Source organism: Haliaeetus albicilla, chromosome 11, assembly GCF_947461875.1.
Source record: "Haliaeetus albicilla chromosome 11, bHalAlb1.1, whole genome shotgun sequence".
Classification (NCBI taxonomy): Eukaryota; Metazoa; Chordata; class Aves; order Accipitriformes; family Accipitridae; genus Haliaeetus; species Haliaeetus albicilla.
In genome coordinates this window covers 23779196-23794183 of record NC_091493.1, presented here as the reverse complement: position 1 = coordinate 23794183, position 14988 = coordinate 23779196, and the positions used below count along the sequence as shown (strand labels likewise).

At 42.3% G+C, this 14988-nt stretch overlaps 2 protein-coding genes across 7 annotated transcripts in view; one reads left to right on the top strand and one right to left on the bottom strand.

The window, feature by feature from the left end:
- CPEB3 (cytoplasmic polyadenylation element binding protein 3) overlaps positions 1-11476 on the bottom strand; it is a 97171-nt gene extending 85695 nt beyond the window's left edge. For 4 of the 5 annotated variants that reach the window (XM_069796663.1, XM_069796664.1, XM_069796666.1 and 1 more), the window contains exons 1-2: positions 11332-11476; positions 2705-3612 (exon numbers count right to left, since the gene is read on the bottom strand). In XM_069796663.1, the coding sequence (XP_069652764.1) occupies positions 2705-3612; positions 11332-11359 (936 nt within the window). In that variant the 5' untranslated portion in view covers positions 11360-11476. Of the gene's footprint in view, positions 1-2704; positions 3613-3839; positions 3977-11331 lie in introns of those variants that run through there. The other variant, XM_069796665.1, reaches the window with a different exon arrangement.
- Positions 11477-12147: 671 nt separating this feature from the next.
- Positions 12148-14988, top strand: part of MARCHF5 (membrane associated ring-CH-type finger 5) — a 31905-nt gene continuing 29064 nt past the window's right edge. The window contains exon 1 of one of the 2 annotated variants that reach the window (XM_069796670.1): positions 12148-12473. In XM_069796670.1, coding sequence (XP_069652771.1) covers positions 12430-12473 — 44 coding nt within the window. In that variant the 5' untranslated portion in view covers positions 12148-12429. The remainder of the gene's footprint in view (positions 12474-14988) is intronic. The other variant, XM_069796669.1, reaches the window with a different exon arrangement.

Sequence of the window (14988 nt, the reverse complement as noted above, 5' to 3'; positions counted from 1 at the left end):
ATTTTTGGTCACTGCAAAGACCTGAATTAAAAAATACGTATCACTGATGTTAATTCAACTGGTGAACATAATATTTTTCTTTTAATTAGAACATCTTGAGCTTTACAACTCATTAAGGAATTAATTAAATATAAACCACAAATTTTAAAAAGTCTTATAACCTCAACGTAAGGGAAAAGAACAGGTTAGCAGAAAGAACTTGCTAATGTGCGCTAACGTGTTGCTAGCAAGTTTACTGAAAGGTATTTCTGAAGCAGATCAAAAATGCTTAGTTATGAAGAGTGGCAGATGTACATGGATAAACTTGCCAGAATTACTTGATAGTGCTGACAAGCAGAACTTACTGTGTCAACTGTGTCAATATATTGCCCAATATTGGGGGGGTGGGGTGGGGGAACAAAAAGAAGTAGAAGAAAAAAAGGCAACAGGAATGCAGGCAGCAAATATTAAATTCTTATATGAATCTGAATTTCATTTTTATCAATGTAACTAAACAGTTGCCTCCTACCAATAGTATGATTTTGAGACTTCTTTGGCAATTTGTTAAGTATAGGAGCAATCAACATTAACCCAGATTACAATCTTACATGCAAAATTCAGCAGCTTGTATTAAAAAGAGCCTAACAGGAAAAAAAATACGAGTTTTCTGTGTCTCTGAAATCAGACTGTTATTCCAGCTGGTGCTGAGAGTACTCTAAGTATTTGCTTTCAGATGAACAGGAAAATATCAGGTTAAATTCACAGAGAAGAAAACAAGTTTCCAAATTGACATATTGGCTAATACCTTAGCTTTTCAAAACCTTAATTTTAACGTCAAAGGAACTTTTCTTTAAAACCATTTCTCTACTTTTTTTTTCCTAGTGATGAGTAAATATCTGCTAGTTTAATTTGTGACACTTTACAGTCACAATAATAAAGCTGTGTATTCATTAAAGATGTATCTCACCAACCAATCCACAGAAAAAAGACCATTTACTTTTGGTTTTCCCTACTAATTCCAATTTATCAGAATTTGTAATGTCTTAGATGTAGACAATTTAAATAAAAGAATAATTGTAAATTGAAACACATTTCACACTCCTAAAAAATGATTGGGAGCTATATTCATTAGTTTTTGTGTTGCTGTGCTCTGTGCAACATAGTAGTTTCACTAGGCATATTGTGTCTAAAGTATACTCTTTCTCCAGACTTCAGTGCTTCAGAGACATCGACCAGCAGTCCACCAGAAGCCACTCCACTTTCATTTAGGGTAGCCAATAAAAAATTAGCAACTCTCCCTTTAAACAGAATGAAGCAGCAAAATGAAATTTCAGGGCTCACTATAAGGTGCCCTCTTTGAATGGGACTGTAAAGTGCACAGGAATGCATATATTTTACTTCAGCAATCTCTTAAAGTAAGGGGGGGGGTGTTGTTGGATTTTTTTTTTTTTTAACTTTGTTTCTAATACTAAGTGTCAATCTAGATGCTATTCTTGCCACACTGGTAAGTTAAAAATGTTTGAGAGTTCATACTTTGTTGAGAAAGCAATTACCTAAAGAGAAAGCACATATGAATTTCACTGTATTTCGAAACAGAAATTTTTTATTTGTCTGAACCTAAAAAAGCTAACCTAGAAGAAATTTGAGATTCACTTGGCCTTGTATAGATATAACTGCAAGTGCATGCTCTGCTTTTTTCAACTTAAAATGGATTTCACACCATGACAGGTTTCATTCTGCATTAAAATTGCAAATCTTCTATGTGGCCCAGTTTCAGCTACAATTGATCTGCTTTGTCGTCATAGATTAAAAAAAAAGTGAAGGGCACTGCAGCTTTAAATATTTCAGAGCTATGTAGCTAGTAAATAGACTCCATTGCAATATGGCTCTGAAGGTCGTGTCCTATTGTCTCTTTTCTCTGCAAATATTTTGAACAGCATAAAATGGCTTATTTTATACAATACCTCCCTGCCATTTCTAAATCATGTCAATTGTATTAGGTATTTCCTTACTGGAAAGGACAGAAACGCCACTCTTTCCATACACACCCACACTGCTTCCAGATGTATTCAAAACGTCCACTGTGACTGTAACAGCAGGGTGTACATATCAGATGTATATAGCTTTTCATATGTATACCTTATGCCAACACACTCCCCGTTAAATCCCACCACAACATAAGGACAATTAGTTATTTCAATGGTGATAAAATAATTAACTGGATTTAGTTCAAGAAGCATCTCTGGCTAAAATTAACAGGCCAGTTAGAAAACTGAAGCCAGCAATTTTAACATCTCCTGTTTCTCACATATGGGGGAATATGAAAAAAATTATAACACACAGCACCAAGAGAACATAGTCTGCCAAACCTGTTTTTCATGAAGGAAGGCTACTACCTTTTGGATGCTAAACAAAAACAAAACACCCCCTCCTCCCCCCCCCAAAAAACAACCAAAAAAACCAAACCAACAAAAAAACCCCAAAGCCCTGTCACATTTAAGAATAAGTTACAAGAAAAATAAGGCTAAAAACCTTAAGCCAGAATTTGGAATCTTTGTGTATGCACTCCCTAGGACCAACCCCACTTCTTTCATACAGTGTGACTATTCGATGCAAATATGAGTTACGGAGATGCCTCTCAGAACAGTAACATGAAATACACTCCTGCAAAAAATACAACTTTGTGCTAGCTGTCACCATGTAGAAGGTGCACATAGTCATTTACCTGAAAAGGCAACAGATTGTTGCCATTGTCCGTCCTGAACGCGTTGTCTTCCATCCAGGATTTGGGGGTTAAGGGTGCAGCCCGTGGGAACTTCGGAGGGGCAATGACATTGCTGGAGAATGGTTTTTTAAGGGGTGAAATGGGATTGAGGGGGGAGGGTACGCCGACCCCCACTCCCACACCGACCCCCACTCCAACTGCCCTTCGAGGGTCCCTACCAGCCTGCAGCCCACCCCAAGGGTTGGAAGGTGTACTCCAAGCCGCGTTTTGATGGTTATTCCAGCTGGAGGAGGAAGAAGAGGAGGCAGAGGAGGAAGACGGTTTGCTGGTCATGATGGGCTGATGGCTGTAAGCAGCATTTCTCTGGGCAAAAGGTGCCTGATTAGGGCTTACAGGTGACCTCCGCTGCTGCTGCTGCTGAGCTTGCTGCTGCTGCTGCTGATGTTGGTGGTGTTGAGTCTGAGCTAGGCCAATTTGAGGCGAGAAGGTGCCACCAAATACAGGGTTGACATGGTGTGGAAAATTCTGGAAAAGCATTGTCCCATTGACTGGAGTAATCCCTTGGAAAAAGCTATCATCCACCGTGTTTGTGGTCCCTGTAGACCAGGTGCTGCCGAAGGAGGGAGACAAGGAGGTGCCGGCTGCAGGTTCTTGTTGAGGCTGGTGAAAGCTCAAGCCAGGCAAAATGGGAGACTCCATCTGCATCTTCTCCTTGCTATTTTGGGAAGGAGCCGATGTGCCGATACTAGTCACTGAACTGTTGTCTTCTGGTTTGGGTGTCTCCGACGAGATAGGCGTAGAGGGGGCTTCTGCTGAGTTTGGATCTTGCTGCTGCTGCTGCTGCCGCTGCTGCTGGGGCTGGGCTTTGCTTTTGTCCATCAGTAAATCATCCTGCATGGTTTGCGCAGCTGAAACAGTAGGGGAAAAAACCACAAAGACAGATTATTTACATTGTCATTCATACCACAAACCAGGCTGTTTTAATCATTTGCCGGTCAAAAATCTCGTCCTATTGCTAGTGCTATGCTACAGCAAATTGCAAGGCAAACCCGTAATCTTCCCCCTCCCCCATTTAGGAATATGTAACCTTTGATCGTGCTAGATTGCCTTTAAAATATTTTTTAAGATGCTTCACCCTTTTTGATGCCTTGTTTCCCTTCAGTCTAAATGAGAGATGTGCTTATAGGGCAGAGATATACAGCAATTTCGCCACGTCTCTTTTCTCTTACACCGGAACTCAGAGCTCTCACCCTGCAATGAGAAACTGATTCTGGTTCCTGTTTTTCCAAGCACCCTCCTCCTCCTCCACCTCCTCCCCCTAGTTATTTGCATACGTCAATAAATACTGCTGCGTCCTTCAGCAAGGTTAAAAAGACACCAGTCTTCACTCTTCTCCACCCACTTTTCTATTAGGGGACCTTTAAAGGAGCCGGGTACCGATTTACCTTAATTGAAAGCTTGTTTGTTAATTATTTAAATTTATCAGAGAGAAAGCACACACGAAATCTCGCACTGATACGGGAGCGGTTCTTAGCAGCACAATCGTTTTCTGGCCTTTTGCTGCCGCACAGCTCGCTGTTTGCTTAGGGCACGAGAAGCGATCGCAATGACGGGGCGGGGAGGGCAGGGGGGGGACGACAAGCACTTCGTGTACGAAGCCACCGATGGGTCCTATATTTGCCTTCAGTGACCTTAGGATCTTTCTGTGTAAAACACTATATTACATCAAAGCAGTCCTCTGCTTAAAGGTATTTCTACTCGCTGTATTTCTATATACAGGAAATAATCAGTAATTTGTTCACTTGAAAAAAATGTCAAAATGAGCAGATGTGGGAGGTATTATTAGGCTATGATGTTTCTGATGCTTTCACAATGAAAAATAAAAATGGGGGAATCAAAATACTTAAGATATAGACATGCCACTTTTTAAAAGCCATCTTTATATGCACAAGACAGACTAGTGATGCAAATTATTTGCTAAATCCATACACAAGTTTAAACTTTAAATGTATGTAGAATGGTTGAATTATATCTGCTAGAAAAGGTGCCTCCTATGAAATAGGACAGATCATGTAATTTGATTATTGTTTTGAAACACAATAGTACTAATGCATAAACAGACATCAATGAACAGTGATTGTATGACACTAGAACAAGAACCTCCACATTTTGCAGACTTTTAGTCAATTGAAGAGATCATTCTAAATCTCAGAACTGTTTTAAATGAGCCAAAAATCACTTACTTTGAGTAACTATGTCAAAGATGGTCATCGCTGAATACCTAATTGCATTTCTGTTGAGTTAATCATATGACATGTACATTCCTATGATTGCCTTTTTTTTAGGATTGTTGTTTTAATGTAACAAAGTACAGCCAAATCAATTAACTGTTTAAGAAAGGTGGCAAAGAGTGAAATCAACGACCTTCTCCTTTCTGACATCAACAGTTTTCAGATGGTCCATGTGTATCTTTAACATTTTTTGTTTCTTTTTTTCTTTCTCTTAAATCTCTTCTGAGCTATACATACACTTTTTAGTTAACATGAATGTCAGGACAGGTTTCTGCTATCAATTTAGTTACTGCTCATGCTCCCTCTTATTTACCTGCCCAATATGTAAACTGAGCAGCAAGGGTTCATGGACAGAATATGCAGTGAGACAACATTAAGGGAAGTTCCTAAGAAGAATAAACTATTGCATCTGTAACAGGCAGCTCTGCTGCTGTTGCTGGGGGTGCAGAAAACCTTGCGAGACATTTTAATGCAATGCTGCAGTAAGCCATAATACACCAAGCTCTGTGTAGCTTTCCATTAGCTTCATTTCTATCAAAATCACTATTACTCCTAAGGCTAAATAAAATTACTGATGATTCCACATCAGAGAGAGAAAAAGATTATATGTATCCCTCTCCTCGTTCTGAGCTATCAGTATAAAAATATATTTAGAGATAAAAACATAGCAGCTGAAACGTTAAAATTCTGTCATCAATAAAGTATATTTAAATCAGTTAGTTACCAGGTTATCTATACTGGCTAGCACAGCACTTGTTTCAAATCTGTACCTTGACTTAGCTAGCTGTTTTTGAACTTTATCCTAAGGACTGTAACCCACATTCATTTTCATATTGCTTCTTAAAGGTAAAAATCACTGCACAATTCAACCCTCTTGTCAAGGTCAAGACCTACCTTTAATGAATGAAGCCAGTCCGAATGGAAAAACACTGGATAATAAATTACTTTGAAAGACAGGCCAGCCAGTGTCTAATGTTGGACTAATATGCAGTACTTCTCGATTATTTGTTGGTGTAAGTATTTGTACAAATTTACAATCCAGTACAGGAAATCTATATCCCCATAGCAATACCAGCTCTGTTTGCATGCAGTAACCCATGCAGTCAACACAGAAATTTTTAAGGAACAGTTACCTTCGGATTTTCTGTATTTAAAGATCAACAGAATGACAGTATATTTATTTTCTTCTTTCAGGTTTGGTATATGACAAATAGACAACCACTCTGGCAAGAGCACTTTGACAACTGGAAGCTTTCAGCGCATGCTCTCCCAAGGAATCATGGGGTTTGAAGTCTTATCTATAGATGGCATTTCACTGCTGCCTAACCTGAAAGGAAGAGGGCTCGAAAGGAAAAGAAAATACATGCACACTCCCTCTTTCCAGCGAAAATTGCTGCAATCTGAATCACCAGCTCTGAGAAAATAAATATCTGTCAGACTGAGCTGAAAGTAACTAAATAAGAGATTTTAACAGTTTAATTTATAAACCCAGATCTAATAGCTGCCTCTTCAGAACAACAATCACTAGACAAAGAAATAGTTCTAGTATTTCCAAACTTCCTTCCAAACCCCAAACTTCTAGTATAAGAATTATAAGCTCATACCAGCTATAAAATATACAGCTATTACAAAGGAGATTGTGTCATGTTGCTTAGCTAAAGAAAATATTAAATAATCATCTGCCATAATATAATTTCTAAAAATATTCTGAAACTCAAACACAAATAGGTCGAGTATGAAAATTTAAAACAAATCAAAATCAGCACACAGGCGAAAAGTTGTACTATTTGAATAGTTTCCAATTTCCAAGTTGCCACTTTCATTACTGAGTTGTTGTTACTACACTGAAAATTCTACCAAAAAAATAAGCTACTCAGAAAAAAGGGAAGGTGCAAATTTTACTGTTTAACATTCCATCTACTCTGTACACTGTGGTTCCGGATTCCAACTACCTCACTTTCACTACCCACTATCCACATATCTCCAACCTCCACAACAATACACAGCCTAACAGGAGTTCTTCTCATAAGATGTTAATATTTTTACGATTAACGGAGGTCAGGTAAAATTTTCAGAATTCCATTTACCAGTGCTTGTGTTCTGTCTTGTACTGGTCCATGAATTACTCTGGATAATTGTTTACAATACTAATTATTCAAGACCAAATACTAATGCTTGTATGGAAATTACATAGTTGAGATCAGAAGTGTGAAAATATCAGTGTTTAATAAAATTGCTGGCTAATTTTTCAAAGTATGAAATATGCATAGCTTTATGGGTGAAAGAGAAATGACTAAAGCTGAGAAAGATAAATTAGGGCAGTTGAAAATGGGTTGTTAAAACACTTGCGTCTCTGCTTTCTACAGTCTGTTTATGTTGGACTGTATGGTCTACCTGCCTTAAATCAATGCTGTAATTAAGCGTTTCTCAACACTTGCTCTAACCTGTTTGTGCTACTCTGAATCATTAAGGGCAGGAAAACTGCTTTCTTACAGCAGCTGAAAATACCTCATTTGTTGAAATATCCCAGCTATCACAGGGATGGCTCTAGGCATTCTATACCCCTCCCTTATGTCCCTATTTACTTTTGGGTTATTGCTTTTCAGATGATTTGAGGAGTCATGTGGAAGGGACCACACCCTTGCTGTCAGTTCTTCCCAGGAGACAGCTTCACTTTTTAGATCAATTATTAAGATAAGGAGAGCGCTCATTACGATATTCACAAATGGAGAAGCACTCCAGAACCAAAGAAAATCAGGACATAAAGACAGGTTTTGATCAACTAGCCACTAGAAGAAAAATATTTTTTGTTTCTACCAGCCAACTCTTTCGTAACTGGAAGTTAAAAGATAATAACAACAGCTGTATCAGAACACAAGAGCTTAATTCAATCTGGTATCTGAATTACTTGATGTGGGCCAGTTCCAAAGAAACAAATGTAAGAAAGGCCCAAATAAGCCTAGCTAACTCAATTAACATTGTATTGAGTGTATTTTTACTTTATGAAATTCATTATGAAGCAATTTAAGCCCACTATGACTAATAAACCATGCTAGTCTTTTTGCCAGAAAGTGAATATTCCAACTACCTTGAAGGTTAAAATGAAGTAGAATGTTACTGAAAAAAATTAGTTTTATTGTAGAAACATTTTTCTCAGTTTAGATTTGTTTCATTTCAGCTTGAGGGTTCCTTGTCTTTTTAAAGATGGAATCAAGTAGCTAAAAAATGCCTAACTGATCTTGTAATTTAATTTTACATATCACTATCATAGCAGTCAAAATGCAGTTTTGCCAAATTGCCAAAATAGAATACTTTCATATTGCCAGGTTACTTAGCTTTGTTGAAAACAGTGAATAATTCCAACAGTCTTAATGTTGTCAGATCAAAAGAATATTAAGGTACTGCTCCTTCATTATTTGTCCTCTTTTTCAGGCCTTGCTGAAATGGTCAGATAAATATTTAATATACCTCCATATTATTCTTATAGTAATTGCTTGTCAACTTCTTTATTAAGCTTAAATCTGTATAAATTTGTTATCAAACAATTTAGTATTTTAAAAGTTGGTCTTCTGATATAAATCTGATAGTCAAATTTAGGGCTCAATTTTAAGCCCTAAATAGCTTATATTGGTTTTGGTAACTTTCATTAAGTTCTGTACTTGCCTTCAAATGTGCAGTTTTATTTAATTCAAAATGGCTACCATCTCCAGTTAGTATCAGTGAGGCTGAATTCAGCTGAATCTCAACTAGTAGCAATCATTTTACCTCACTTTGCATTAGTGAAAAGGAGTCTGTTCCCAGGAGAGTTCTCTCTGGGCTCAAATGCAGCTACTACCAGGTGAAGGTAAGAGACGACAGAGAGAGACAGTGCAATGAACATCATGGAGACGGAAGGAACAAAGAAGAACCTATTAAGGAATGATAAGGGAAGCAATAGGTTAAAAAATGAAAAAACTGCAGGAGGAAACCTGAGATTTATAGTGGAAATTGCCAATGAAAAGAAGGAAGCATAAAGAATAAAAAGTGGAAAGAAAATGAAGAGAAAAAGGGTATGAGGGAGAGTGAATTGAAGGAGGAGATTGTTGGGGAGAATAAAGCAAGCATTTGAATAGAGCAGCTGCATATCCAGTCTTGTTAAGAGGAAGAGATGAGGATGGAATGACAACTCTTGCAATGTCAGGGAATAAGGAGTTTTTTTCTCAAATTTAGAAACAGTTGGTTATATATGTGTTTTAGGATCACACTTTGATTCTGAGAAGAGCAGACAAATGGAGAACACATAACCCAAGCTGTCCAACAAAATCCTGAAAAGGCACAAATCAGTTTTTAGATTTCAGAATCTTTAAGCTATTTATGGGATGTTACAAGGTCTGCCATTATAGATTCATAGAATAGTTTAGGTAGGAAGGGACCTTTAAAGGTCATCTAGTCCAAACACCCTGCAATGAGCAGGGACATCTTCAACTAGATGAGGTTGCACAGAGCCCCATCCAGCCTGACCTTGAATGTTTCCAGGGCTGGGGCATCTACCACGTCTCTGGGGAACCTGTTCCACCCTCGCTGTAAAAAATTTCTTATGTCCAATCCAAATCTACCCTCTTTCAGTTTAAAACCATTACCCCTTGTCCTATCATGGTTTTATCTTTCATGTTTGGGATTAAAAAAAAAAAAAAAAGAAAAAAACCCCAAACTCCAAACCTACCAAGTGTTCACTACTTGACCTGATATTCTGTCCAGTCTTGTCATCCCTCCCTGCGCCAGTGGTAGAGCAAAGCAGCTGCCCCTTGTCACAGACTGTTCTTAAGCCCCAAATGGTAGCCAAGTGACCCTAGGTTCCGGTTACATTTCTTCAGGTAAGTATTGCTCACAACCATTATTACTCATCATGGCCTCATAGCTTTATCCTAAATGGCAGGCAACTAGCATATCCTTCCCACTCCAAAGCAAAAATACTGAAATTGCACAAATCACATAATCCTAGGAATAAAACCATCTTCCCTATTTCCATTTGTAACATTTGAGAATAAATACATAAAACCTAAGCATTTGGCTAGACTAGTGTATCAGTGTTCTGGCCAATAGACAAGGCACTTATTCCAGACCAAGATTAGGAACCAGAAACTCTGATATCTAATATTGCTCTTATGTTTCATGAACAGCTGTAATTGGGACAGCGTGTATTAGGTTCTATTCCAGGAAGCCATGCCCATACGGTTTATTAGGCCACTGTACATCCAAGATTTCTCAGCAGTGCAAGCAAAACTGAATTTTACTGTCCCAAGAATAAGTACAAAATAAATTTTCTGGGACAGGATGTCAGTGGGATGCCTTCTTCCTACCTGCTTCTATACATAGTTCCTGTAAAGAATATTTACATCACTGTAACTACTTCAGCATTCCTGTTTATGATATTTGTAGCAATTAGAAAATAAACAACACCCTCCCTACTCTATACATATAATACAGTTTACAAGTCCAAGTCCAGATACTTTACACACATTTTTACAACACTTTTCTCTCAAAGACTCTAAAAACCAGACTGATCTTTCCCTAGCTAAGGCAGCACAGTCAGAGAATCCAGTATATTCACTAAAGTCTCCTTCCTATTCTACCTGATGTCTATAGTCACGTATATCCACCACGCAAATGCTACTTGCCTCAGCCAAGAACAGCTGTAGATTGACGCAGCTGTACAATTGTGGGGTTGGCCCTGTAAATTACTACTTTGTACAGCAACTGCAGTATAACAAAGTTGTAATTTACACAAGGTATCAGGGACTGGTTACATGTAATGAAACTTATTACAGGAGCTATTTATTAAAAATATACATACATATATATTTATATATAACCTGAAAAGGGAAATTCAAAGTTGATCTTTACTAACCAACCTTCCCAAGAATCTGGAATGTCACAATTGCCTCCGAAAAGTAGGATCTTGCCCTTTGCTCGGGGAACATGGCATTATGCAGAACCTTTACATGCATGCAAATACGCATACACTTGGACTGAGAAGTAAGTGCGGAAGACAGACACCCACGGTGGAGATAAATGGGAAGACAACTTCTCTCCCGGTGCTATCCTCCTCTTTGTTCTATAGAGCCTTTTCAGCTTCTAAATTTCCAGTTTCACAGACTGCAATACTCTGTATTGACTTCAGAACATATAACAAATTTTAAAAGCACTTCAGGAAGATTTTTTTTTTCCCATTAGGAGGCACGCCTACAAACTGAAAGGAGAGCGTTGTCATTACCACCAGCCGTCCCACGCCTCACCCCGCTTGTGCACAGAAGCTCGTGGCCACCAGGCCTCCATCGCGCACGACAGGCCACTTACAAGGGCGCCGGGCGCTCGTCCTTGTCATTGCCAACAAGCCCACAGAAACGGATTAATTTATCTTCCGCCGTGCCAGCCACCGCCCTCCTCGGAAGCGTAAGCCGGGACAGGCACCTGGCAAGGTCTCCTCTTCCCTCGGGCCTCCCCGCCCCGAGGGCGGGTCCCGGGGAGGTCGGCCGGCCGAGCAGGGGGCGGGGGCCGCCCGCACCTGTTCGGCAGGCGAGGGAATGGCGGGGGTGCGCAGGAAGGGTGCCCCTGCCCCGAGCGGGCCCCCCACGCCCTGCGTGAGCGGGGAGGAGGCAGAGCAGGCGGCCCGGCCTCTCTCCCCTCCTTGCCTCCCTCCGCCCGTGACGGGGGGCGGCCGGCGGGAGCGGGGCTGCGCCGCTCCCCTCACCCGCCGCGGAGGACAACGGCCGCTGCGCGAGGAGGAGGGCGGTGGCACGAGGGCCCTTCCCGCTCCCCCCGCCGCTTCGGGCCCTCAGGGCAGCGCGGCGGGAGGGGGTGGCAGCTGCTGTAGAGGGCGCGGGGCTGGGCCCGCGGCTGACCTTCCCCCCGCCTAACCCCCGAACGCCACCGCGTTCCCCTACCTGCCCCGCGCGCGGTGCCGGCCAGCGACTACGCGACGGCGGCGAGGAGAGGCATGGGGAGGGGAGGGGGAGCGGCACCGCAAGAAGGGGGAGAGGGTGGTGGGGGGCGCGCCCCGCCGGACCTTTAAACTCCCGACGGCGGCGGGACTACACTTCCCAGCATGGCGCGGGGCCGCCGCCCGTTCCCTGGCGCGGGCGCGCTGCCGTGAGTGGGCGGTGGCGTCGCGGCTGCGCTTGGCGCTGACCTCACAGAGGCGTCGCTGCCGCCGCCGCCTCTCAGCCCGGCGGCCTGGGCCGCGCAGCTTCTGCGTGCGGCTCCGTCCCTCCGCTTCGTCCCCGCCTGCCGAAGGAGGGGCTGCCCCGGCTGCCTCGCGGGAGGGCGGTTTCGCCGCCTTTCCTCTCTCTTCCCTTCCTCCGCCGCCACACGCGTGACGCGCGGGTTCGTCGGCGCCAGGGCCGGCTTTGTCAGGCTCCGGGCCCTCGGCTAGGCCCGCTCCTCCTCCCGGGAGCCATGTCCGAGCAGACGGGCTTGGCCCTGCCGCAGACCATGGACAGGTACGGGGAGGGCCCGGCCCTGGGGCCCAGCGGGGGGGAGTTCTCGGGGTGGACGCCTGAGGTCCCCCACCTCTCCCGGGCTGCCCGCGGCGGCGGGTCCGCGCTGCCTGTGGCGTGTTTCGGGCCGGCGGGCCGCGGGGGGAGCTGAGGTGGGCAGCTCCGGCGCGGGGCCCCCGCAGCCGTTGCTGGCGGGGACCCGAGGCGCGGTGGCGGCGGGGCCCGGGCCGGGCCGGTGGCGGGGGTCCGGGGTCACCTTTTGGCCTCTGGAAGCTTTGGGGGTCCGGGCGAAGTCGTGCGAGCTCTGTCGTAAATCAGAGGAGAGGGTACCGCGGGCACCAGCGCCGCGTCTGCGGCGGTGTGTGGGGTGTGGAAGGATGGCTCTGGCAAGCGTTGGGGCAGGAGGAGGGGTGCCTGGGCTGAAACGGGTTCCGGGGAGAGTGGTGGAGATCTGCGGAAGGCTGTCCGGTTTCTGTGGGTCTGGGGGATGCTGAAAGTATGGAAAGCGTTGACATGCACGTAAAGTAAGCTACCAAAAGGTGACTGAAGCTTAACTGGCCTTGTGTGTTTTGTTGCTGGGTTTATGGCCTTTGAAGAAAGCCTACAATTGCTTTTTGGAGTGCTGTTAAAAAAGTACAATCTAAAAAAGTACTTTGACTTAATTGTAGGGGAGGAAAGGTGCTTACTAACTCTTAAATCACTTTTATTACACTTTTTTTCTCTTTATGCTTTTATCTGAAGTAGCACTTTCACCCTGTTCCACGGAGGGCTTTAGATTTCTTACATGTAATTTTGAGTCATCCAGGAAGCCCTGAAGACCCAACTCTATAAAAAACAAAAACATATTGGTAGCCTGTTATTGCAGGAGTTGTGCTAGCCTGGTGTCTCAGAAGTTGAGGACCCAAAAGGAATCTGGCTTCTATTGATGAACCTGTCAATCTTTCATCATAAGGAAGCAAAAAAAAAACCCTGGTGTTTTTCTCCTTTCCAGGTCACCTCTAAGGAAAGAGGATTTAGCGAAATACAGGCTATCATCAGGCAAGTGATGGAGATGTAAACTATGTGAGGCAGGGGCAGGACTTGTGCAGCCTGGAAGGTGAGGATGAGAAGTTTCAGTTTAACGTAGAAAGAGGATAAAAGTGAGTTGGAGGGAGGGAGAGAGAGAAAGTTGTTTGCCTGTGGTTTAGAAAAACTGAAGTGAAAGGTGTCAATGGGATGATTTAGGTAATAATTTAGAACAATGCCTGCCAAGGAGGCTAGCAGCCAGGACCCCTAAGTGCATTTCCAGGAAGTAGCAGGAGGAGGTAGATATTTAGAAATACTATCAGGAAAGTATTCAATTGGATACACTTCCTGTGAATGGAAGGAATAAAAGGGAAGAGTTAAGGAAGACAGAAAGAATTGGGAGGAGGATGGTAGACCTATTATGGGGGGGGAGGAGGAAGGAGAACATCAGGAAGAGTGTTGCAGAATCAACTCCTCTGAAACTAAAAAAACCCTCATCTTCATCCTGAAGTTTGTAGTCCAGTTATATATAATATATTATATTTTGGAGTTCTAGGAAACCGTGATATTCTGAGTGGATTCCCTACTGTCTGTGGCTGTTCTATCATACCATGAAGTCCTAGTTCACCCTTTTGGGAAATGGCAGTAAGGTGGTGTTTATAATCTGTGTTGTGAACAACTGTTAGATTAAACAGGTAATTGAAAAAAGGCAAATTAGTTAACTAGTGGCCAAAGCAGTCTACTGTTCTTCAGTTGTTATGTGTAATGGATATGTGGGTTGTGATGTACATTTAATATTCTTGTATCCTTTCAGCTTTGTGAAATTGTAATTTGTATCTCTGGCCCTTTGCAAAGACTTTTTCTAGTAAACTTGCAGTAGCAGAGTTGATATCATCTAAAACAATTGGAAAATGTCCCTGGCTTTCTTAATAACAAGGACAGTGGGGAAAAAGTTTTAACTACCTAGGTAGCATAAAAGGAGGTATGAAGAGAGGCTGCGGCTTTCATATAAGAATTCATTGGGCGCAGTATAGGAAACTTTAGAAAGAGTAGTGTGAGAAGTGGTGAATGGAGTGGTAAGGAGCCAAGTATTTAGGATTTGGATTTAATTCAGAGTGTAGTACAATACCAATAAAAGGATTTTTGAGTAACCAAGACCTCAAAATGCAGTCTGTGTAAATAATTTTTTGGTTACATACTGGGTTTGTGGAGCAGGGATACATTGGAAGAAACCAATTTTCATTCATCTGGTATTTCTGAAGGTCATACATAACTGTTTTCATGTTGTATGTAGTGATGATCAAGAAAAACCCTCAGTATTTCACCTTAGGGGACATAACCTGTACATGAATCATCTGTAGGGATTCTGAGGGGTTGAAATGCCTCTTCTATCCTGTTATCTTTATTGCTAATGACAGATGACTGTTTTCCTGGGTAAGAGGAAAAAATACATATGCAAAAGCTTAAGAGTAACTGTTAATGCATTATAACTTAACACAAAGTGTATACTTTT